Source organism: Urocampus carinirostris, chromosome 14 (assembly GCF_059441175.1).
Source record: "Urocampus carinirostris isolate Australia breed hairy pipefish chromosome 14, RoL_Ucar_1.0, whole genome shotgun sequence".
NCBI lineage: Eukaryota > Metazoa > Chordata > Actinopteri > Syngnathiformes > Syngnathidae > Urocampus > Urocampus carinirostris.
The window spans coordinates 5110605-5137534 of record NC_142362.1 but is presented as its reverse complement, the minus strand read 5'-3'; the positions used below and the strand labels follow the sequence as shown (position 1 = coordinate 5137534).

Sequence of the window (26930 nt, the reverse complement as noted above, 5' to 3'; positions counted from 1 at the left end):
CAGTTCCGTTTATGCTAATGTCAAAGTGACAAGGTCACTTTCTGATTTCATACTGCCACCAAGGTTCCTTTTCACTGTCAAGGGATGTCGCATTGTGATTGGGTTGAAAAGGAATGGCCTGGAAAAATATCCCATTGTGAATAAGGGCAGTTGAAGTGGCTTGGGCATCTAGCCAAGATGGCTCCCTGAGGGAGATGTTTTGGGACTGACCAGGTGGTAAGATGAGAGGAAAATGAGACCTCCACTATGAAAAAAAAAATATGTGATTATTTTCATGATAACTACTGTAGAATTATTACACATGAAGTATATCAGCTTTTATTTAAAACAGATGCTTTCAATGCAAACTACAAGTATCAGGACCTCAAGTGAAAGAGCAAAGTTCAACAAGATGTCAAGAAACCTCGAGACTAACGTGCGATCATAAAACCGAAACTCTGTGGGTTTTTTGACCTATACAACGCCTAGAAAAAAACGAACTGAAACTGAGAATTGGCTGATAACACAAAAATGCCCAAACAGATGGCAAGCAGAAAACTGATGTTGCGGTTTCCTGTTGACCTATACAATGTCTTAAAATAAGGTCTGAAAATCTTGCTTCAAAATGTCACTGACAGATTACTGCTAAGATTCTCCGATTGAAGACTTGCGATGGTCTCTAGAATATATTCAGCCAATAAAAACTTCTCGAAGTCTCTTAATTTACCAACATCATAGGCGCCGCGAGCGGCAACCTTTCCAGCGGCCCCGTGTTATTTCGCTCTTTTTGTCTTAATGTCTCCTTCTATCTTTGGTGTTTTTCATCCCGTTTGACAACTACACTTTGGATTACTTTCTATCCTATCGTTATGGGTTTTAACGAACAAAAATGCGTTTATTCGAGGAATCAACTCCTTGCCCTGAAGAATTCTCGTGCCGGCGTGATGAGGGGGCCCTATCGTGGATGCAGAGCCGGAGCTAAAGTGAAGGCTAAGCGGTTAGCCTTCGGTACCGTCCGTAATCATGGGAAATGTGAACTTTTTACCTAATAAGACCGACGAACTGGCTGTGCTGGTGAAAAACATCAAAGCGTACAAGGAGCGCAGTTTGCTGTGTTTTATGGAAACGTGGCTAACGTCTAGCATCCCGGACGCTAACGTGGAGCTACCTGGATTCAGCGCTGTTAGAACAGACAGAGAAACAAAAGCCTGCGGGAAGTGGCGAGGAGGCGTACTCGCTATCTACGTGAACACGAGGTGGTGTAACCCTGGGCACAAAGATTTCCATCTGCTGCAGGGACGTCGAACTTTTGGCCTAGTGTGTAACGTCATCCACTCGGCTGTTGCTAAACTAAAACACAGCACCCCGAGGCCATCCTGTTAATCTGTTAATAAACAACAAAAGGATACTGCTGGAAGTTTGAATTTCCCTACGGGGATGAATAAAGTATCTGTCTATCTATCTTATGAACCCTACCTCAGAACTGATTATCGTCACATCCCGAGGTCTAGTGCACTTGTATCATACACATGTCTCTGTCTCTCAGGCTCTGGCTCTCTCGCTCTCTCGCTCTTGCTATACCTTTCTCGCTCTCTCGCTCTCTATATCTTTATCACTCTCCATATCTTTATCGCTCTCTATATCTTTATCGCTCTTGCTCTCGCTATCTCTCCTTCTCGCTGTCTCTCTATCTATCTCTCAATCTATCTATCTCTATATATCTGTATCTATGTATCTCTAGCTATCTCTATATATCTGTATCTATGTATCTCTAGCTATCTATATATATATATATATATATATATATCTCTGTATCTCTATCTCTCCATCTCTCTATTTCTATCTCTTTCTATCCCAATCTCTATCGCTCTCTGTCTCTATCTATCTCTTCATCTATCTATATATATCTGTATCTATGTATCTCTAGCTATCTCTATAAATCTGTATCTATGTATCTCTAGCTATCTCTATAAATCTGTATCTATGTATCTCTACCTATCTCTATAAATCTGTATCTATGTATCTCTACCTATCTCTATATATCTGTATCTATGTATCTCTAGCTATCTCTATATATATATCTCTCTCTATCTATCTCTCTCTGTATCTCTATCTCTCCATCTCTCTCTTTCTACCTCTTTCTATCCCTATCTCTATCTCTATGTCTCTCTGTCTCTATCTAGCTCTCCATCTATCTATTTCTATATATCTGTATTTATGTATCTCTAGCTATCTATCTAGATATCTATCTATCCAGACATCTATCTATCTTCCTCACCCTAAATTCAACGAACTTACGGAAGACGGGATCAGAATCTCACGATCTTACTTCCCGATCGATATCGACTGATACGAAATTTTATCGCGATGGCGGCTTTTGTCCTATTGCCCAGGCCCAGGTGTAACCCCTAGCTATTTGTGCATGTGAACGAACGATAATTGATTTATTTCATAGCAAGCACAAAAAAGTGGTTCATAGTATGTGTGTCGCAAGCGTGCTTTTTTAGAATTGTTGCGCAGGAACAGCATTATAGCTCACCTGCCCTTTGTCTTGGTCTATCACTATCTCCTTGTCATGCTTCAGTGAACCTTGACTCGCCCCCCCCCCCGAAAGGCAATCTCCCGCAAAAGCCATCAAATAAAAATTCATATTGATACTGGGGCTCAGGCTTTTTCTCTACCTTTTTCCTTCTCTCGCAATCAGCGGTCCATGATGATAAATGACCAACTGTCAGATATTAAAGTCTGGAACACAGAACAACACGTTCCCTCTTTTTTCTTTTTTTTTTTTGCTACCCCTGCCGTTTCAGCCCGTTTGGGGAATTTACAGACTCGTGTGCCGGCAGATTTGTCGTCTGGAACACTCCACGGGCGTCTTTTGTAACTTGCGAAATGGGAAATACACTTTGAGGAATTGATGTACTTGGGTGTTTTTGTGTGTGTTTTTTTTACATCTTCTGGGGCAATAATTACTAAAGTTCACTGAATCCCCTTTTTTATCCTCCAAAAACGTGCAATTAGAACCATAGGGTAGGATATCTGGATAATACAAATATTTTATTCCTGGAGTCCAAATGATTAAAATTGGATAATTTAGTAAGATTTTTCACTGCACAACTGCTAACTAAGGTCAACAAAAACATCGTGCCAGAAAACATCCAAAAATTATTCATTCGGAAAGAGGGAAATTATAACATAAGGGGCTGTCGTAAATCCATAATACCAAAGGTGAGAACCACCAGGAAAAGGATGTGTGTGTCTGTGTGTGGAGTCAAACTTTGGAACGATTTACAAGACGAGATTAAACAATGTCCAACTATTCACGTGTTCAAATCTAAATACAAAAAAACATTACTGGCGGAATACAGAAATGAAGAAAATGGGGTATGAGTGATACGAGAGATTGGGAATAGTGCGTCTACAACTATGGTTAACTTTGTTATTGTTGCTATTGTTATATCATATCTGTTATTATTAATATTATTACTATTGTTGTTATTATCATTGGTGTATTTAATAAAGAAGATGAAGGGGTTAGGGAATATAAGCATCTGCTTCTTACTACCCCTTTTCGAACATATTATGTAACATTTTGTTGTTGAATTATTGTTTTTGTTCTGTTTTTATTTTAATGTTCGAAATAAAGTTTTCCTTCATTCCTCTTATACATTTTAAAAGTTTGTATTAGGGCTGCAAGATGCAATTAAGGCCACCTTCTTCAGCTTCGTCATCTTCGTTTTGCGGATGTTCTGCTCTTCCTTCTTGATGTAGCGTACCGTGGATTCGTTAAGACCATATTGTCGGGCAGGGGTGGCCTTTGCACGTTTTGCTGCACGGTGTTGCATGCCCTGTTCCTCCATACAATCCACTCCCTGTGAGCAGTGGGAGCGCCAGAGGTCTCGGCAGGGAGCAAGTTCCTCCAGTGAGGAGGGGTTTATCCGACATCTCTTCAGGATGTTCTTCAAGATCAAAGCGGCGCCGCCACGAGCGGCTGCCTTTTCCAGCAGCTGCCCTGTTATCTCTCACTTTTTGTGATTTATTGTTTTATTGTCTGCTCCTATCTTCGGTGTTTTTCTTCCCGTTTTGACAACTACACTATGGATTACTTCTATCCTATGGACATGGGTTTTAGCGCGCAAAAATGCGTCTATTCAAGGAATCAACTCCTTGCCCTTAACAATTCTCGTGCCGGCGTGATGAAGGGGCCTATCGTGGAAGAAGAGCCGGAGCTAGCTAAGCGGCTAGCGGCGTTATAAGTCTTCGGTACCATCTGTAATCATGGTAAATGCGAACTCACGACCAAATAAGATCATCGAGTGCTGGTGGAAAACATCGAAGCGGAAACGTGGCTCACGTTTAGCATTCCGGACGCTAACGCGTAGCCACCCGGAGCTATCCGGCTTCAACGCCGCTATACAGAGACACGAAAGCCGGGGGGAATCGGAGAGGAGGCGTACTTGCTAACACGAGGTGGTGTATCCCTGGATTTTCACAAAGAAAAGATTTCCATCTGCCGCAGGGATGTCGAACTTTTGGACTAGCGTGACGTCATCCACTCCGCTACAAGCACCCCTAGGGCATCATGTTAATCTGTTAATAAACAACAGGGTAGACTGCTGGAAGTGTGAATTTCCCTACGGGGATGAATAAAGTATCTATCTATCTATCTAGCTATCTATCTATCTATCTATCATTTGGTCTTTGAACCGCTTCTTCTGCCCACCGGTGTATTGTATTGCACTGTATACAGGGGGGGTGTACTGCAAAGGTTTTCACTTTTTACGGGTGGTTTTGGACCCCATTAACCGCTACTTCGCGGATTTTCACCTATCGCGGGTGGTTTTGGTCCCCATTAACCGCGATAACCGAGGTCTCACTGTATGTACAAACTTGTTTTTCCTTCAAAATTGTACTGACTTGTTAACGTCTATTCGCGTCCGTGGCAGTGAATGAGTAAAAAATTGTGATTAAAAAGTAAATTTTGTATTTTAGAACTGGGGATATTTTTGTTTTCTCAGTTCACATTTTGTTTCAGTGCTTAGTATAATTTAAGTAGGACAACTAGCCGTGTAGGGGGCGCCCTGGACACGGGGGGCCAGTTATCAAGACCAGATTTCATTTCAAAACATTTGCAAAATGGAAAAACGTCTAAGGACGGTTGACTTTTAAACGTCTTTCCACGTCCGTGGCAGTGAATGAGTAAAAATGGGGGTTAGAAAACAGATTTTGTATTTTAAAATTGTGGATTTTTCTTGCTTTTTCACACAATTTTGCTTGTGTGATGGTATCTGATCTGTTAAATATATATCAATGTTTTTTGTGGCTTAGTACAAATATTTCTTATATTATTTATTTTTGTTATTTTACTCTGTGTAGATCGACTTTGGCGGCAGTTGCGATATGATCTATCTCTCTATCCCTCTATCTATATCTATCTGTCTACATCAGGGGCGTCAAACAGGCGGCCCGCGGGCCGAATCAGGCCCACTAAGGGATTGAATCCGGCCCGTGAGACAATGCTCAGAGAAGCGAAAGAGAAATATGAGCTGCAGGTTGATATATGTCCACTTGATGTTCCTAAAGCCAGGTGCCTCTTAGAAAGACGCGTTACTTGTATTTCTTTCTCTCTCTTTTCCACCCCTTTTCTTTCACTCTCTGTGTCTCTTTTTCTCCTTCTTTGTTTCTCTTTGTCTCTTTCTCTCTCTGTGTCTTTTTACCTTCTTTTGCTCTCTCTTCCTTTTTTCCTTTTCTCTCTCTTACTCTCTATTGCTCTCTCCTTCTCTTTTTCCCTTTCTCTCCTTCTCTTTTCTCTCCTCTCTTTCTCTGTATTTATCTTTGGATTTCTTTCTTTCTCTTTCTTTCCCCCTCTCTCACTAGGTCTCCTTTTAATCTCTTTTTCTCATCTCTCTCTTTTCTCTTTTTCTATCTTTGTCCTACCCTCTCTTCTTTTTCTCTCCCTCTTATTTCTTTCTCTCTTTATTTCTCTAATCCACTAATCCGGCCCCTGAGAGAATGTTTGTCCAACGTGTGGCCCCCCGAGTTAAAATGAGTTTGACACCCCTGGTCTATATCTATCGATCTATCTATATCTATATCTATTCATCCGTGGCATTATATTTTGTTTTCAGTCAATTTTGAGCTTGTAACAAGCCAAGGGCAGACCTCTCCACCGGCTCGTGTTTTTCCGGAGATAATGACATTCTTTTACCGGGAATAGGATTCTTACCCGTTCTCATTTTCCGTCGTCGGTTCACCTTCACCTCTCGGTCCCGCTCGGCACCTTCCCGGGGCGAGCGGCACCGTGGCGCACGCCCGCTCGCCACCAGCCGGGGATGAGAAGGCAAATCAAAAGCCTCTGCATTTCCCCACAGTCCCTCTGACTGTGCCAGATTAAATTAGAGCTTTTTCATCTTCTTTCTCATCTTTTTCTTTTCCCGCCGCCTCCTGCGGCTCAAGTCAGGATTACCTGCGAGCGAGACGTCGAGCGACCCGATGACGTTGCTTCGCGGGTTTATTTGGAAGGGGAGCTCGGCATGGAGCCTTTGTTTTGCTTTGTTTTGCTTTTGAAAGTATCAAAAGATTTTATATGGTTTACTGTATTTTCCGCACTATAAGGCGCACCTAAAAGCCTTTATTTTTTTCAAAAGCTGACCATGCGCCTTATAATACAGTGCGCCTTATTTATGGATCAATTTTAAAATTGCAAAGTTTTCCAACTAACTTGCAGCCGCCGACTAGATTTTACCCCGAACGCCAAGTAGTATGCGGTGTATGCTGGGATTTATTTACCGGCGTTTCATTGGCTAACCAATGTGTCAATCATCATTTGAATCGATCACTATTGGCTAAAGTTATTCGGAGGTCAAGGGGCGGATCCTTTTTATCATTTACAGGCTGGCATTGGCTTGAACGGCAAACAAAGCCGCAATTGGCCGAAAAAGATGAATGTGTATAGCATGTGGCTGACGGCATAGAGAAAGCATTTTTTTCTATTCTGTATTTGTAAATATTGTATTCTCCTGGATTTACTACCCTCACGGATATAAGAGGACATTGGCTGCACATTATTATGAACACAACGACTTCGGTGAGCTACTCCGGGTTTTATATTGTCCCTGTATCTTGTTTCAGACTGAACTCGATGTTTCTGTGATCAGCGGTGCAGATAATGGATGGAATGGAGTGTCTATTTTTAAATTAAACTCAATTCCAAGTGTTTATTGTCATATGCACAGTAAAGTTGCGAGCGAAAAAGAAAATAGATACTAAGGAATGGTTGGCATTTCTTGAATCCCAAGACCTTAACCTTCCGAATGATGGAACGATGCATTTGAGTGACATCTTACGGACACCGCATCCACACGTGTTCTCGACACGTATTTGCGTCTTTGCAAGCTTTCGGAATGTTAAGGGGGTAATAAGTTGGACTGAACTATCTGACTGTTTTGTCGATGTTCCCATTGTAGCGCCTTATAATCCGGCGCGTCTTATGTATGTCAAAAATAGGACCAAAAACTTATTTTTTCGGGGTGCACCCTATAACCCGGTGCGCCTTATAGTGCGGAAAATACGGTACCTATTTATTAATAATCTACATTTACTCACGTGTTCCGTTACACCGTAATGCCTCGACTTGGTAAGTGCTCTAGTAAAAGCCTCTTCCTGTTTTTGGTTCAAAATTTGGGGAGGGGTTGACCAAGGTTTGATCCAGTTATACCGTTTTGCCTCAACTTGGTAACTGCTTACTTAGGGGTCTCATCCTGGTAGGCTTCTTCCTATTTTCACAAGACGTTCAAGGTGCAAGAAGGCTCAAAACCTGGGAAGGGGCTGACCAGGGTGTGAACCGGTTGTACCCCAACGCCTTGACTGTCATGATTACTGATGTGCTGGCTTTGGCGCCAACTGCCTCGGACTCTGATTGGGTCCCTGTCACTATTTAAATCCACGTCTATCTGTCACCTGTTGTCAGCCCGTCTGAAAACCTCAGTGTACTCTAGGCAAGCTTTTTTGACCCTGACTCCCACCTGTTTTTAAGGTATTTAAATAGTGCTACGGAAAATACACACTGTAATAAAAATAGGGTAATATGCAAATATGGGGGTGGGGTTTAATGTGGTCTTTTAGTCCCCCGAGTGGAGTTAAAGAGCCTCATGGCACGAGGAAGAAATAGTCTTTTGTCATATGTTCTCCATAAATGAGGCGCACCGGACCATAAGGTGCTACAGCAGGATCGTCAACAAAAACAGTCAGATAGGTCAGTCAAAGTTTATTAACCCCTTTACGTTCCGCCGGACCCCTGAACTGATAAGAAGCAAATACGTGTCTCAGACACAATGTCACCAGTCACTCAAATACGTTGGAAAGCTTAATCTCTCGAGATTCAAGATATGATGACCATTTAAGAATATACCCATCACAGAAACATCATGATCGGTCTGTAACAAGATACCCGAAAACTATAAAGACGGGGTTCATCACTCTGGGAAACCCTCTCTTCAAGTCCTCTCGCTTCTCCTCTCGGCCCACGTTTTTCTGCAAGATGGTGTGCCGGCTCCTCCCATGGGCGTGCCAGGGAAGCCCCCCCTGGCACGCCCATGGAAGTCGAGCCTCTTTTAATATATAAAGCGCACCATATCATAAGGAGCATGGTCAGCTTTTGGGGAAAAAAAAGGCTTTTAGGTGCTCCTTATAGTGTGGAAAATAAGGTACGTATCCAGTTACTCCTTTTTAACTCGTATTTCAAAACAATGTAGTGTTAATAGTTGTGGAGTGTAAGGTTCAGGGGGAAGACCTGACTCGCGCTAAAATGGATTTTAGCGTTCCACTCGACTGGACCTCCCCGTCCACCTTTTCTTTTTCAATTAGGTTTCGGAATATGAATCTTTAATAGGGTGATAATTGTGCTAGCATATTTACTGTCACCCACCATTAGGCCAGATTAATTAGCCCATTTAGTTTAGCTGAGGCCGATGTCTGGCTGAGGAATGGGGGCACTGACAGAAGGCCAGCACAGCAGAGTCTGTTCGGTATCCTATCGCCATTTTCCTCGCTCTTTTGTGCCGTTCCCTCCGTTTCTATTTGAATTTTTTAAGTTATTGAGTAAAAAGAAGATTACGATTGATAAAAGTTTTGTTGGATGTTGTTGGTATTCAGAATTAACAGTTGAAGTGGTGCGGTTAAAAATAATGAGTGAAAAAAATAGAACACGTGGAGTTGGTTCATTATGTTTGACACCGATATATAAAACATGGTAAATAAAGAGGCTTTTTACTGGACGTCTCTAATGAGCCACTTATTTAAGATTTTTTTAATTACAATGGATGCCCATAATCGTTGAAATCCAATTTCTGGGGACATTAAATGATAACGTTGTCCTCAGTTTGTCCGTGGAACAAGACTGTGACAGCAGTCTGTCGCTGAAGCTGCTCTTCCGTTTGGAGATGATGCTGTGTGGTGGATGTGATGAATTGTCCATGATTGACCGCAGCTTTTTCAGTGCCCGTCTCTCAGCTACAGTTGTCAGGCTGTCCAGCTCTGTGCCCACAACAGAGTCCGCTTTCCTCACCAGTTTATTGGTTTATTGTTTGTTAAAATAACAAAAACTGATAATGGGCAGGGTCTCCAGTGCTTCGCAAACATTATGAGACGACAAGACAAAGATGTGCTTTTAGTAATATTTTTTAATTGTCCACATCTGGGGAGTGCAAAGTTGCATCCTTTTATTTTTTGGTTTTCCTTGTCCAAAATTTGTAGAGTGCTATGTCCTTCAGTTTTCAACTAGACCAAAATGTGATTTATTAAATCAATAAAGATTTGTTTAAAACTGCCTTTAATTTCTTTAAACTGTGGGGTTTTTTTCTTTCTTTTTTGTCAACTTGAATTTTATTTCAAAAGTCTTAAGTCTTGAATTCCACTTGCCATAAATTGTAGGAACCCTGCTTATTGTCTTCCTTTGGAATGACCTTAATATAATATACTATTAAAAAAACTGGAAAGATATGGCATCAGGGGCGTGGCTTTGCATTGGATTCAAAGCTATTTGACGGAGAGGAAGCAATATGTGAAAATGGTAGAGTTGTCATCTGAATACTTGGACATCTGTTGTGGAGTACCACAGGGTTCTATCCTGGGTCCAAAGTTATTTTATTCAATTCTTATATTCGATTCGCCACTTAAGACGTCCTCTCCTGTGATTCGCAGGTGCCGTGGCTTTGAGGCTGCACTCCCGTCAGGAAAAACCCGTGACGATGGATATGGACGAAGAAGAAAACATGAGTGAGTCCTGTTCCTTTCTCCCCGCTCGCATGCTTGTCCCTCACGTTCTTCCATCATGCAATCCGGATAAACAAAAGCAAAGGTTTCCGTCTCTCCTCGTCCTGATGTAAACCCAGACTGTCCTGCGCAGGAAGCCATATTAACTTAAAAGGGAAAAGTTAATCGGTACATCTGAGAAGGCTTGGGGGTATAAAACCCGTTCCTACGTCTTCAATTTCCCTCCTCAGACAATCTTCTTTTCCTGAGCTTATTGAACTTTGATCAGACGTTTGAGACCAAATTCATTCGTAGTGGGCGCGTTTTTTATATACGGCTTCGAAAGCCATCAGTTATTTCGTAAAGGGACAGTTGGTGAACGTTTCGGTTTGAACACAGTTGTGAAGACCAACTTTGAGCAGAACGAAGCTCATATACTAGACCTTGGGATGTGACCATAATCAGTTCTGAGGTAGGGATTATAAGGCGAAATGGTAATATGTCAAGGGGCTAGAAACCTAGGGTTATTAGCAACTTTGTTCCTAACCCCCAGTACCCATTATTGTATGTACACGTAGTAACACAATACTATATTGCAAGTACTACTGACATTATAAAGAATTATAATAAAGACAGAAAATGTATGTACCGTTTTGTGTGACTTGACTTAAACCGGTGAGTGGAGTAGCGGGTGGATGCACAGGGAGTAGAAAACAGTGGATTAAAGTTAAAACTGATTTTAAAACTTATATTTGAAAGGATTGTCATGCCCACGCCTTGTTTTAATTAAATTTTGTAATGCAGACGCCCTATTTACTAATGGGATTGGTTCCGGTCGTTCCGAAGTTAAAATTGTTGGTAAGTTGCTTCAGTGCTATATTTTGTATGTTAATGGTTTGTAGAAGTATGTTTGAGGCTTGTATAAGTAACCTGTATTGTTTTGTACTAAAAAATAAACATTTCATCAAATAATATGCTCTATAAAGATAAATAAAGTGAAGTTAAACTTCATTTTGGAAGATGGGCTTTAAAAGGTCCTCTTCCGTGGTGGAGAGTGGACGAAAAAAAAGCGATCCAGCCATTTTCTCAACCGCATCAAGCTTTCTTATTCCACTTTCATTTCAAATGAAACTGCTCTCCTTTACACCAACCATAATGAATGGATGCACGAGATATTAAACAATAAAAAATGTCAAAGTACTTAGCGCGCTGGAGATATAGTAGAGAATGTTTACACACGAACTAGGAAGAGGAAGCGGATTTCTTCTTCAGGGTGGTGGCTGGGTGACCACTCACAGCGCCACACGCCAGTAGTGGCGGAAAGAAGTACTACTATAAAAATGTTGAGAAAAATGTTCGTATGTACCGTTTTTCGTAAGTAGGGGAGCGTCTGTATTCCCGTAATCCCTATCGTAAATTAGTTGTCTTCATAATTCTTGATAATTACAAGCTTTGTTTCCACGGTTATCATGTTTGATGCTTTTCACTTGAGCATCACTGCAAGTCTTGTGACCTGTAGCGAAACAAATTCAAGTTTGTTGCATGCGATTCTGAACTGAATGAAGAGAGAATCATTGTAGAAGTTGTTCATCCCTTAGCATATCGTCATTATATGATCCTGTGAAGCTATCCAATAGCAAACTAGCATTTAAGATGACGTCGACTAATAGCAGACAGGTTAATCCGACATACGCACAAATATCGCAAAGAGGGGCTAACAAAACATCGTACTCCACACCTTATAGTCTTTAAGTGGGGTTGCCATATCGTGGGGTCAACTGTATTTTTTTTAACTAATTTATGCGTACAATAAGAATAACATGAGATAAATTGTTTGATATTGTTTTTAAATAATACCTAAAGTTATTATATAGGGTACATATACTTCATCTTAAATTTAACTAAATACAAATGGTAACAGAGATTCTGAAGTCTGAACTGAGCGTAGAGAAAGGCATAGTGGGTACGAGTTCAGCCAATAGCCTCAAGCATTATAATGACGTCGACTTAATGGCAATCAATTATCTTAGAGACTGAACTCGTCATACACAAACACTCCAAAATTTGAATTTTATACATTTTTGGACACTCATACTACCGTAAATTCCGGACTATAGAGCGCACCTAATTATAAGCCGCACCCACCACATTTTGAGAGTAAAACCGATTTTGTACATACACAAGCCGGACCTGTATATAAGCTGCATGCGCCCACATTTAAACATGTAACACAAACACAAAATTAACCTAAAACCGACTTCAAGTCCCGCGATTAAAACTAAATGTCCTTCATCAAAGTCCAGCGTCCAAAAATCACAGCCGGCAAAATGAACGGAAAATGATACCGGTACTTAAGGTTTGATGCAGACCTGCAGAGTCCGGGTCCCGTTGAAAGTAATCCAAGGAAAAAAGTGTATATTTCCAAAGGTAAGGGTGGGAAAAATATATCAGATGAAGACATTTTACTCACGCAACTCCTTTTTCTTTAACCAACTTTTTACCCCCTCTTCTATCCTTGTCTGTTCCTCACCTTTAGCGGTCCCCACTTAAACTCGGCACCCCGCGTTTGTTCCGCCCCTCTTTTTTCGTTTACCCGTGCAAAACATATCAGAATAAGTGTCTAAAATAAATACAAATACATTACAAAAATATACAGTTGCAAATACATATTATACATGGGTTACACATATTTACAAAGAAAGACGGTACATCGAGAGAGTTTTCAAAGCTTTACTAATCATAATATAGCTTTGACAGGGCAGTTAATGGTAGCGACACTCGAGCACCGCTAGCGGCTGTTAGGAAAATTACATAAATACACTGAATAAGCCGCAGGGTTGAAAGTTAGGGAAAAAAGTAGCGGCTTATAGTCCGGAATTTACGGTATTTGTTGTTGATGTGAAAAATGTCCCCCAAATGATCGGATTTTACTTTGTAGCGTAAAAATATCGTAATGTCTGGACGCCGTAACCCAGGGTTTACGTTGCTGTACTTCCACTACCAAAGTAACAGGAGAGCGAAGGCCGATTTCACAAACCATGGCATGAAAATTTCAACCTGCACGTGTCCGACATCATTCAAGTGCTCATGATGATCGTTGACGCTTTCTCCACTCACACTTTCAAACCATCTCACCAAATTCTTATGTTTTCAGTTTGCATGGGTATAGATCAGACAAATCCTCTCTTCATGCTGTGCTAAATTGTACTGTAAACGGAATTTTGTGTGTATTTTTCGTTAAATTTTTGGACATGATTGCTGTTTTTTACAAATATATTTCATGCATGCATTTCTGGTAACGGCTAGTTCAAGTTTTAAGGTTTTGTATGGTAACGGTTTCCATCTATTCAAACAAGCTTAACTACAGTAGCTTGCGAAGCTATTTGCCCCCCTTGAACTTTGTGAGCTTTTGCCACATTTCAGACTTCAAACATAAAGATATAAAACTGTAATTTCTCGTGAAGCATCAACAATAAGTGGGATGCAATCATGAAGTTTTCAGCTTTTTTAACAGATAGAAAACGAAAAAGTGGGTGTGCAAAATGATTCAGCCCCATTGAGTTAATACTTTGTAGCGCCACCTTTTGCTGTGCTTACAGCTGCAAGTCGCTCAGGGTATGTCTCTGGACAACCTGATATGTTGGCCCATTCCTCCTTGCAAAACAGCTCGAGTTCAGTGAGGTTGGATGAAAAGCGTTTGTGAACAGCAGTTTTCAGTTCTTTCCACTGATTCTCAATTGGATTGAGGTCTGGACTTTGACTTGGCCATTCTAACACCTTCATATGTTTTTTGGTGAACCATTCCATTGTAGCTTTTGCTTTATGTTTTGGATAATTTTCTTGTTGGAAGACAAATATCCATCCCAGTCTCATGTCTTTTTCAGTTATCTTGTATGAGCTGAAAGTTTAGGGGGACGGCCCGATCTTGGTCGATTTGCAGTGGTCTGATACTCCTTCAATTTCAATATTATTGCTTGCACAGTGCTCCTTGGGATGTTTAAAGCTTGGGAAAACCTTTTATATGCCAATCCAGCTTAAACTTCTCCACGACAGTATCACGGACCTGCCTGGTGTGTTCCTCGTTCTACGTGATGCTCTCTGCGCTATAAACAGACCTCTGAGACGATCACAGTGCAGGTGCATTTATACAGGGACTTGATAAAACACAGGTGGATTCCATTTATCATCTTTAGTCATTTAGAGCAACATTGAATCATTCAGAGATTCTCACTGAACTTCTGGACAGCTGTTGCTGCACTGAAAGTAAAGGGGCTGAATCATTTTTCACACATACTTTTTCGTTTTTTATTTGTTTAAAAAAGTTTAAAATATCCAATAAAGTGTGTTCCACTTGATGATTGTGTCCCACTTGTTGTTGATGCTTTACAAGAAATTCCAGTTTTATATCTTGATGTTTGAAGTCTGAAATTTGGCAAAAAGGTCACAAAGTTCTAGGGGGCCAATAGTTTTGCAAGCCAATGTATAAGGGTTGCATGACATGTACGCCAGGGGATGCTTACGAATGCTGTTCTTTCAGCGAACTATTTTTTTTTACTAAGATGCTAACAGCATGTCAATGCTAATCAACACTGATATGCTTCACGGGGTTGGGACGGATGGCCCCCTTCCCAATTTGAAACCAGATTTCTCTCTTAGGATATTTTTGTCTAAATTTCCCTCAAAGGGTTTTTGAACCTGCACTCTGGTCACCAGCCAAGCTTTTAAGGACCCAGCTGAGCAGAGTCTTGTGATTCTGCCCGGTTTCGATCTCCCGTTTTTTGCCTGGTCCTCAGCTCCCCACCTTGCACTCCTCCCCCTTGCACTCCCTCAACCCCAACCTAGTTCCCTTTCCACTCATGCACACTGCGGCTTCTCTTTTTCCTGAGTACCGCAAGGAGTAACCTATCAAGCCTTTGCTGAAGGATGTTATAAATGAAAATTTTTGCCAATATTCCATCCACTTTGCTTACTGGGTTCAGTGATATGTGTTCCACAAGATTTCTAGTCGTTTTATAAGTGTGTATATTGATGTATTCCGTGTCATTGGGGGTGGTCTTGAAATAGCACAATGGTGCCTCAGCTTTCTAACGCAATCCTTTCATAGTTGTAGGTCGAGGTGTTATTTGTTTGAGGTGTGAATATTTTTTTCCCATAAGAAATAATGGTAAACTCATCAATCCATCCTGGCCCAAAATTTATTTTTTTATAGATAAAACTTGAATCTATCCATCTATCTACCCTGGTCATATCCCTCGAGAGGGGTGACCGACAGCAAGACAAACACATACAAAACAAAGAAAATTAAAAAAAGGTAAAAAGTAGCAAAAAACACAAAAAAATTGTGGACCATGGCCAACCTAAATGCACAAACACCCAAACAAGTGAAGCACCTCAGCACCCAAGTCGGCCTTGATTTCGTCCCTCCAAATGAAACGGGGCACAAGAAAGCGGCCTTGTCAAGACACGCTCTTCTGTTCAACAGCAGGGCCCGACAGCTTTCGCTGGTTTACCCCTGCCGCATCATACGGGTGTCCTGCCCATCCCTTAGAACGCAGCCAAACATCCCACAATCCTTTCACAACACCTTTCCACTCAATCCTATCACCAACTTAGTCAGAAGTAAGTAGAACTATGTGCTACTGATAGATACATGTAATTATACAAACACCTTAATACACTTTTTTGTTTTTTTACACGCCTTGGAGGTGACGTGTGATGGCAGTTTCGTGTCCTCCTTCATAATGCACGTATCGGCCAAAATTGGATTGAAAAAAGACCAGTCTCATCACAATTGAACACTAATTAAATCTCCATCTCTAGCCACCATGTTTCATTATGCTCTCAATTGTACTCCTGAATCATTCCCCTTTACCAACACTTAGGTTTGCTCTTAATCTAGCCTTGCGTGTGTGTCTTCTTCACTCTTCTGGAACAATACTTATTTTGATAGAGGAACCTATTCGCTATTTAAAGTTTTCAAACCAGCCACAGTTGGCTTTAAAATTAAAAGCCTTTTCAATATTTCAACATTTTTCTTTTTCAGATCATCATAAATAGCCAGGCAGTTTGGCTTGACTCGGCCGTTTTAGGCAACCCAAACACTTTCTTGGTTCAGAACAAAAGAACTGAAATTCAGTCGAACGAAAAGAAGAATTTGAGTAGAGGGCGGAGGCGTTGGAAAGCTGATTCAACACTGTTTAACTAAGTCAATACTTACTATTTTCACCTTAGGTGACAAAGACTATAAAAACCTTTGCATACTTCTCAATGCATTGACACTAGGACTACTTTGAACATCCAGATCGCACTAGATTTTTAAGATGAGAGGGTCAATTGAAAAAGTTGCTCAGGGGGAGAAAATGTTTTGAAGTTAGTGATTAGGACTATGTGACCGGCACCGTCCTGAAATCAAATCTGCCTTATTAGAGGAACACAAATCATTGATTCGGTTCCAAAGAGTGATAAAGGAATCTATAAATTTTGCATTTACAAGATCCTGCAACGAAGGCGTTGTAAGTTACTCTTTCTGGGCACCGCAGGTTCGAGCAGCACTGACGTTAAGGAAAACCGAAACCTGGACAAGGTGTCCTGCAAGGAAGGGGTGGGTGTGGCCGAACAGCTCCGCAACGGAAGCGGGCCGGGCTCTCGAAAGCACCCCCTGGAGGAAGGAAACAATGGGCACGCTCACAAGTTCCGAGCCAAGAAGCGCAAGAAAACGCCCGGCCCCATCCTGCCCAAGAACGCCCTGATGCAGCTCAATGAAATCAAACCGGGGCTTCAGTACAAACTGCTGTCCCAAACGGGGCCGGTCCACGCGCCGGTTTTCATCATGACCGTAGAGGTCAACGGGCAAACCTTCGAGGGGATGGGTCCCACCAAGAAAAAGGCCAAATTGAACGCCGCCGAGAAAGCCTTGCGTTCCTTCGTCCAGTTCCCCAACGCCTCCGAGGCGCACCTGGCCATGGGCCGGACCCTCACCGTCAACACGGACTTTACTTCCGATCAAGCCGACTTCCCCGACATGCTCTTCAACGGATTCGAGACCCCGGCCACGCCCGAAGAGCCCTTCTACGTGGGCTCCAACGGTAGCAGCGCTTTAAACTCGCTCGGGGAATACCCGCTGCCCACGCCGCCCGGCAGCAACCTGGCCCAGCCGCCCCTGCCGCCTCCCTCGGCCTTCGCCTGCCCCTCGGGCGGCAAAAACCCCGTCATGATTCTCAATGAACTCAGGCCCGGCCTCAAATACGATTTTGTGTCTGAGAGCGGGGAAAGTCACGCCAAGAATTTTGTCATGTCGGTGACGGTGGACGCGCAAACGTTCGAGGGATCGGGACGCAACAAGAAGTTGGCCAAGGCCAGGGCGGCGCAGGCGGCTCTCTCGGCACTCTTCAACATGCAACTGGACCAGACGCCGTCCAGGCAGCCCATACCCAGTGAGGGACTGCAGCTTCACCTGCCGCAGGTAGGAACACTCTTATTCTTTGTGGCTATCACCGAAACCCTGCGTTACAAGACTGTCTTCTGGAAAATCAATGTACAGTAGACCAGTGTTTTTCAAGCCTTTTTGAACCAAGGTACACTTTTGTTTATGAAAAAGTTCCGAGGCACACTCCTACTCGTATTTCCAGATCCAGCACCTATTAATGAAAATCTGTGATCTGGTTGCGAAGGAACTCAAAATCAGAGGTTGACCGATTATTGGGCGGACCGATTACTGGCACCGATATTTGGGATGGCCTCGGGGTGCTGTGTTTGTAGTTTAGCAACAGCGGAGTGGATGACGTCACAGGCTAGGCCAAAAGTTCGACGTCCCTGCAGCAGATGGAAAGCTTTGTGCACAGGGTTACACCACCTCGTGTTCACGTAGATAGCGAGTCCACCTCCTCTCAAGATTAACTAGATATTTTTTCCTTGTTTTAACTAGCATGCACTTAAAATAAGCAAAAAATATTTGTCCGTGAAGTATTCTTTTTTTTTTACCATATTCTAACTATTTTGTTAATTTTTTTGTAATAAAAAAAATTATGTGCAAGATTTTTACCTGCTTACATATAAATTATTGCAGTGCAATATTAGCTTCATAAAAGAAAAATGGTTATTAAATATACAGTTCTATCTCATGAGCAGATAATTAGAATATACAAAGAAAATGAAAAAAGTAAACTGCTGCAACCTACGGATAAGGATAAATAGTAGTTGCTTGGCTCGTCACTGGAAGAAAACAATGGGAGATAATATTGGTCAATATACCACGGCACACTATTGTGCCCCGGCACACTGGTCTAAAAACACTGTTCTAATAACCTTCTTATTTCTAATAATCGTCCGGCTCGTCGATTAGTAACGGCCATATTGAGGCTAGCGATGCAAATGCCATCTTTGTTTTTCTCCATAATTGCAAGCTTCGTTTCTGTGGTTATGTTTTGACTTCTCATTTTTGAATCTTACAAGTCTTTGGCTGAACAAATTAGTTTGGTACACGGAATTCTGAACTAAACAAAGGGAGAGAAAAGCATTGTGGGAGGGAGTAAATCCATTAGCTTTTCGGGATGTTCTTAATACCGGGATGCAAAGCAATAGAAGACCAGATTCTTTAATGACGTCGACCAATATCAGACTAGTATCTTTGAGACATAACTTACAGTCAAATGTAAGAACAGCGTAAAAGATGGAATTGTGTACAATTTTGGGTACACAACAAAGAATTTCCCGTTGATTACATATAATGGGGAAAATGCCGTAACATGGGAACAGAAAAAATAATATTCCACATGGTTACATGACAGGGTTCCCGCGGTTCCTTTAAAAGTCTTTCAAGGCTTTGGATTCATTATTCTAAAAATAAGGCCTTCATTGGCATTAAAAAGTCTTGAATACCCATCCAACCATCCATGACCTGCACCGCTTATCCTCAGTAGGGTCGCGGGGGTGCTGGAGCCCATCCCAGCTGTCTTCAGGCAGTGGGCAGGGGACAGGGACAGACAACTCACTCATTCCCACCCAGGGACAATTTGGACCGGCCAATTAACCTGACATGCATGTTTTTGGAATGTGGGAGGAAACTGGAGTGCCCGGAGGAAACCCCAAAGCAAGCACGGGGAGAACATGCAAACTCCACACAGGAGGTTCGGTATTTAATACAAATTTTCGAAAGTCTTAAAAATGCACATTGATGAGATTTCTATTTGTCTGAAGTAAAAGATTTAGTAACATTTAGAAATTGTCTTTTTTTAATAACTCCCCAATTTACGGAACAATCAAAACGGTGATGCGGTTTCAGTCGGAGGTGTGTCTTAGGTCTACCCTCAATACACATATGTGCAAGAAATATTTGTGTTTTTTTTGTTTGGTTTGATTCAGTTGTGGGTTTTTTTGTCGACTTGGTTCTTGATTTTGATTTCAAAAGGCATTCAAAAGGTCTTAAAAAGTCTTGAAATTAACATGCCTTTAGCCATAGGAACCCTGCACGAAAACACCGTAACCCAGAGGTCTAGATAGATAGATAGATCCTTTATTCATCCCATTAGGGAAATTCACACTTCCAGCAGTATCCTTGTGTTGAAAAATAAAATAATAAAATAAAGATATAGAATAAAAAAATACCCAATATAACGTTTTGTATTTGGGTTGGCCATGGTCCCAAAAAATTTGAGTATTTAAATAGTGCTACGAAAAATCCACACTGTAATAAAAATAGGGTAATATGCAAATGTGGGGGTGGGGCTGATTGTGGGCTTTAACTCCCCAGGGTGGAGTTAAAGAGCCTCATGGCATGAGCGAGAAATGATCTCCTTAGTCTGTCCGTGGAACAAGACTGTGACAGCAGTCTGTCGCTGAAGCTGCTCTTCCGTTTAGAGATGATGCTGTCTACTGTAGCTCTGTATTTCTTCTATTTTGGTTCTTTTTACACTTTTATAATCAAACCTTGTAGTCATTGAAGACGATTTACTCAGTAAACCCTTTGACTCATTCAAACACCGCGATAACCTGTTCTCCCGAATTCATAAAAAACACATGGTTTTGAGAATCTTTCTACCCAAAAGCTAAAAACGTGCGTCGCCGAAAACCTTGTCATTTCAAAAGTTAAAGGAGCTCGGCTACGACTGGGTGAGTCCAAAGAAAGAGGGAAAGTCATATTCTAATCATCTCATTAGTTGATGTCCATCCAACTGTAGTCTTCTCTCATCTGGATTTTTTTTTGTCATTTTCTATCACATTAGCCACCGAAGAAGACGGGATTGTATGCGCACTTGAGCTTGAATTTGAAGGGACCTCGTTACGTACGTTAAACTCTACTCAAAAGACACCTTGAAAAATTTCAAGAGATTGAACTTCTCGTGTTTCCAGATCCAGCACCTATTAGTGAAAATCTGTGATGTGGTTGCGAGGGAACTTGAATTCAGAATCAGAGGTCGACCGATTATCGGGCAGCCCGATTACTGGCACCAATATTTGGGATTTCACTATTATCGGTATCGGCAATTTTGTTTTATTCGACGGGCAGATTAAGTCTCAGATTCAGCAGAGATTATTTCGGAAAGGAACGTATATGACCCTCGCCCCAAAACATACGCAGACGAATATGGCAGATAGGGAAAAAAACATTTATTTTCGTTACAAGAGTTGACACAGCGTTTTCTCATTCGTCTCTCAAAGGCATCAGCTTTTATCCCCTCCGTTTCCAGTCAGAAATATTACGTGTTGTTTTTCCCGGAGTGGTACGTCCTTTTTCGATTCTCCAAAATTACGCGATTTCCCCGAATATAGTTAGAGAAGTCGTCTTGACCCAGCCAACTTCCTGTCCCGTTTCGCAACCCCGGGCTGTTCTGAATCAAACCGTTGTTTTTCCCAAACTTGGCTCTCTAAGCAAGCCCCGTTGGCAGCCCGACGCTGATTCCACAACTCTTTCGCCCTCGCTCCTACTTCTCCCATGCACTCCTCTTTTCTCGCTACCCACCCCACGCATTTTGATTGGATAAGCCACCAGGGGTGGAACTTCTGAAGCAGAATAACCTTAGCCGAGTCGTCCCAACATTCATTGAACGTGATAGAAAAGCGTGTTTGTGATTAAGAGATAAACTAAACTTTTTACGATATTTGTTTTAGGTGGAAACTTGTATATTAGCTCTTATCATAACATTAGCTAGTCACACAAGTGTCTGTGTTTGAGATTGAGATGGAGAGCATTAAAGGGACGCTAAAGTGGAAGGCCGAGTGATTAGCTGTTACCATAACATTAGTTTGCCAATCTGGCTCTAAAACTGGAGTGCCCACATTCTGATGCACTTTTTGTTTTAAGTTGATTTAAGTCATGTTGGTTGTATTGACATTTTTATTTATTTTTTGTGGAAAAAAAAGTCAGGGAACTATTGAAGTTTTAAGTTTTTATGCACCTTTATACAAGTTGTTGCTAAGCCTAATTTTATTTCCTGCACTGTTGGTTTTTGTTTTGAGTGAATAACGAGTCATGTTACTTGTGTTAAAATTCAGATTTATTTACTGTAAAAGGTTTCAAACAGCTATTAAAGTTTGGGGGGGGATTCATAACAATGATTTGCATTGTTAAAAAAGTAATACGCCCATTTTGAAGCTTTTACAGCAAATAAATATCGGCTCCAAACATCGGTTATCGGCCTCCTCCTAATACCTATAATCGGTATCTGTATCAGCCCTGAAAAACCCCAGGGTTTCCGCGGATGCTCGAAAAGTCTTAAAAGCATTCAATTGGTTTTTCTAAAAATAAGACATGAATTGCCATTAAAATGTCTTAAGTCAAATTTTACAAAAGTCTTTAAAATATGAACACTAAAAATATTTAGTAAAGTCATTTTTTTATTATTTATGATGAAACTGCTCATCAATGCAGTAGAAGCTATTCCTCCCACTTAGAAATCATGGAGGGGTCTGAAATTTTCATCGTAGGTGCCTGTCTACTGTGAGAGAGATAAACTAAAAAGAAAAATCCAGAAATCACACCTAACCTGGTGAAAGACTACAGGAAACGTTTGACTTCTGTAATAGCAAACTCATTTTCTCAGGTCTTCAAATACTCATTTGCAGCTATATAACACAAATAAATCATTAAAAAAATCTTGCATTGTGATAATCGTATTATCGATTAGATTTCAGTTAATCGTGTTGTTTTTCAACAAGAACATGAAAGCCAAAAGTGATTCAATGTGTATTGTATGATGTGATTTTGGAGGAAAATAGTTTTTTCCCCAATGATTTGGGTTTCAGTTTCAGTATTATTACATGCTGATGCCCTTCAATGCTAAGGTCTTAAAAAAAACAGCAACCAATGATAAAGGTGCTGAATCTGACTCTGATCAGGAGGCTTCTCCTGCTTCTGATAACCATGGAAACCGGTTTCAAACAAAATTGGGATGAAAGTTTTAACTTTCTCTTTTGTTTTGTATAAGTTGAGTTTTTCCCTGCCCTCATGTAGGATCTAGATCAGGGGATGGTGTCTGTAATAGTCTGTGGTCTGTGCAGCCCTTTGAGACTTCTTGGAATAAATGGCCAAACAAATAAACACGACTTGACTTGACATAGGTCCAAATGTGATATTTTGGATAAGGTAGATACATTTGTATGTATTTTGGTTTATTGTCAAGATAATTGACAACCAATTGAATTTTTTGAAATGTTTTATATTACGGTATACTGTATACTGAGTGTCAAAAACGTCGTTAATTGAGTAATTGGGAGGAAAATGGTAAAGACCGTTTATGTACTTTTTTATAAAATTTATGTGCAAATGTAAATAAGAACAACATTTCATGTTTTGCTGCTGTTAGGACCAATCTAGGAAAAGTCAAAACATTTCAAGTTGACTAAAATATCATTTTGAGGATTTCTTCTGGGTTTTTGTCAACACAGTGGCGGGTCATTCTGACCCGAAGACAATAGGATGGTTAAGGGACCTGTAGCATTTTCCATAGGTCAAGTAATCCTGGGTCAGGGTAGTCCTTAAAAAGGTCATCGGCTCTGTTGCAGAAGCGTTATGTCATCCAGATTGGTCAGAGGGAAGCTGGTGATTTTCTGGGCTGCGTTAATGGCAATTTTCATGTCTTGTGTCGTGCACCCACCAGACCACACTGTGTATTCCTGTAGTTGTTGGCAGCAATAGCCTCTAGATGGGCAGAGGGTAGTCGATGATTTTCTGGGTTGTGTTGATGATGTAAGGTTTTCATGTCTGCTGCTGTGCAACCAGCTTACTATACGGAGATGCTGTATGTCCAATCTCGGATTTCTACAGGGATTTTTGATAAACCCATTTTCACTGCTATTTTGATGGCATCCATGTTTTTGAGTTGTTTACCTCAGATATAGTTTGTAACTTTATGTAATTGGTTGTGTGTGTTTGCGCATCCACGCCCCATTTCAGGTCCTAGCTGACGCCGTTTCTCGACTCGTGGTGGATAAGTTCAGCGAACTGACGGACAACTTCACCTCACCGCATGCGCGGAGGAAAGTCTTGGCTGGTGTCGTCATGACAACAGGTAAATAAATGAGGGCGAAAACTGGATTTGTCCTTTTTTTTTCTGTACTTTTTAGTTTTTACTGATATCACTGTTTTATATTTTCTGTACAGCAACGTTGGGTGTCCAGTAGAGCATCGGTGTTAATCTCATTTTTAGTTCTGGGGCCTGTAAGGTTTTAATATTTACTAAACTGAAATCTGACTCCGAAGACACTTTACGTGTCTTGTCTAATTCCTTACAGTTGGAGCATATTCAAAAGTCGGAGAAATTTTATTAGCCGAACAACGAGTGTAGTCTACATATCAATTGATTTAGCCAAATCAAAGAGTTGGACAAATCGGGTCTTTCTTCCTTGCCAATTACAATCGTGTGGAGAAAGACGACGAGGTTCCAGGGTTTCCCCATCTTATCACTCATGCCGATGAAATGTTCACGCCCCATGACCAAGCCGCTGTGATTGGTCCGCACCGTGTCGAGGCAAATTTCCCACCCATGGTTTGAAGAATAGGAGGAGAGTGATAGGACGGTGCCAGGCACATACTCCCAACACCCCAGGTGATAAGTCATTGTTATCTGCACAGACTGAAACCGAGGACACATTCCAAAGCAAAGGTGGTTTACGACACCCTTCTCTCATAGTTTGCCCTCAAACACTGAAGTCAGATTTTAGAACAAGTATATTTGACTTTACGTAAGATAAAACAGTGTATAAAATAGTATATAACTTCAGGCCACATGATAGAAAAAACATTCTCACAGGGGCCGGACTAGTAAATGAATGGTATAAAAAGTGTGTCTCACCTGGAGGGTCTTTTCAGAGGCTCACAATTAAAATATGATTCAGGGATGTAATTTGTGATTAAAAAAACTATAATTGAGGGTTGTTTTTCCTTTTTTTTTTTCCCCTTCACTGAGATTTTATCTCTTGTCGTGTTTATCACCAAGCACTTGTAAGAAGAAGAAGAAGAAGCAGCCAGCGAGCAGACTGCTAAAGGGGATAACCTAAACCAAACTAAACTGGAAGCCTTCAGCAGCCCCGACGCTAGCGGGGGGCTATCCGGACAATATTATAGCAATTGCAAGACTTGTAGCGAAAAACACAAAGGAAAAGCCACAATTGCGTACCTAAACGTTGGCGAAGGCAAAAACGGAACACACATAGTAACGTACTTTTTTAAATTTAGAGCACGCAACTTGGACAAAACAGTCACAAGTCCCCCAGCGACACATTAAGCAAAGGTTTTACAATCGCCGTCTGTTCAACAAGACGTACCATTTTTAAGAGTCTTGTCTTCATCTGGTGACGTCACAGCTATTTAGCCAAATCTTTTAACTTTAAGACGAAATTTCTAACGTGCTTAATTGAAAGAAAATTGTTTTTTTTTATAATCCCTTTAAACGGCGTGTCCGGGACATTTCCATCCATCCATTACCTGCACCGCTTATCCTCAGTAGGGTCGCGGGGATGCTGGAGCCCATCCCAGCTATCTTCAGTCAGTGAGCAGTGGGCAGGGGACACCCTGAACTGGTTGCCAGCCAATCGCAGGGCACACAGAGACAGACAACTCGCTCGCTCATTCACACCTCGGGACAATTTGGACCAGCCAATAAACCTGACATGCATGTTTTTGGAATGTGGGAGAAAACCGGAGTGTGCGGAGGATGCACGGGGAGAACATGCAAACTCCACACAGGGGGTTCGATCTCTGGACCTCAGAACTGTGCCGTACATGCGCTAGCCACTGCGCCGCTGTGCTGTCTCCTGGACATTTATTGAAGTGAAATGACATCGGAATGGGTTTCCTCAATGTTCTCTGGTTGATAAAGGGTATTCAAAAAATATAGCTTGTGAGTAGTAGACATATTTAAAAGCTCTTTTTGTCACTTATCATTCTCTCAGCATTTTCCTGCGGGTCACTTTTGCTCCGTGGGCCCTGAGTGTGAGAACTGTGCAGAAAGAAATGGCGCAAAAGCATTGCGGTCTTTGTGTCCTGGCCAGGTACGGACGTGAAGGAGGCCCAGGTCATTTGCGTTTCCACGGGAACCAAATGCATCAACGGCGAGTACATGAGCGACCGCGGCCTGGCCCTCAACGACTGCCACGCCGAGATCATCGCCCGCCGCTCGCTGATGAGATATCTCTACATACAGCTGGAGTTTTTCCTCAGGTAAGTTCCAAGATGGCTCCTTGACGACCGCTTCCCCGTCGACAGGCGACCGATCCTTCTGTCCGTATCGATAGCAGCAGCAAGGAGGAGCAACACAAGTCGATATTCGTGCAGTGCGACAAAGGAGGCTACAAGTTGAAGGACAACATCCAGTTCCATCTCTACATCAGCACCTCCCCTTGCGGGGACGCCAGGATCTTCTCGCCGCACGAGGCCGGCGTGGAAGGTGAGGACGGGCGAAAGGAGACATTAACAGGGTTTTTGGGGGGTGCTTGAAATCCTTGAATTTAAGGTTTTGTTTTCAAGGGAAGGAAAATGCTTAAATTTCGTGGTGAAGTGCCTAAAACTGCTTGAAGTTGTTGCCATGACCATGTTTCTTGGCAGTCTGACTCTATAGACCATGCAATAAACGAAGAAACGAATAATTTTTTAAAAAGTGTGTGAAAATGACGCCGACACGCCTGTTCTGGTGGCTTGTCGTTGTGGAAGCGTCACTGCCTCCTACTGGTCGCACCTGAGATGACAGCTCTATTTAGACAACCGGCTATTTTGGCTCGGTTCAGTGAGAAAAGCCTGCTTTTTCAGCTCCCAAACGGCTTTTCAGATTTGTTATCAATAATAATGATGCACCAAATTTAGTAGTTAGTAATTACATATATTTTGCAGGGGATCCCTGTAAAACAAATACAAATATTCACTGATCAAAAAAAAATATAGCTTTTTAAACACACTGAACAGATTTAAAGTCAAAGAAATCAAAATCCCTGAAAATGCAAAACATTTAAAAAATATTCAGTGATATAAATGAATGATAAAATGCAAAATAAATTAACTATTTAGAATTCTATTTTAACAAATTTAGACACAGATCCTCTGAAAAACGCCAAACAAAATTAAAGTAAAATAATTAAAACAAAAAGCAAAAGACTAACAAGATTGAATGCACTCTTCTTCGGAGCAATCAATATCATTAAAATGAGTCCAAATTTGGCTCATTTTTCTGTTTTTATACATAGTATTTTCTGTCTTTTTTGTCTTGGGTATT

The 26930-nt window shown here is 41.5% G+C and overlaps 1 protein-coding gene across 4 annotated transcripts in view; it reads left to right on the top strand.

The window, feature by feature from the left end:
* adarb1b (adenosine deaminase RNA specific B1b) overlaps window positions 1–26930 on the top strand; it is a 160091-nt gene that overhangs the window by 120686 nt on the left and 12475 nt on the right. For 3 of the 4 annotated variants that reach the window (XM_088352921.1, XM_088352918.1, XM_088352920.1), the window contains 5 exons: window positions 10180–10254; window positions 16770–17692; window positions 23621–23735; window positions 25717–25885; window positions 25960–26111. In XM_088352921.1, the coding sequence (XP_088209047.1) occupies window positions 10227–10254; window positions 16770–17692; window positions 23621–23735; window positions 25717–25885; window positions 25960–26111 (1387 nt within the window). In that variant the 5' untranslated portion in view covers window positions 10180–10226. The remainder of the gene's footprint in view (window positions 1–10179; window positions 10255–16769; window positions 17693–23620; window positions 23736–25716; window positions 25886–25959; window positions 26112–26930) is intronic. The other variant, XM_088352919.1, reaches the window with a different exon arrangement.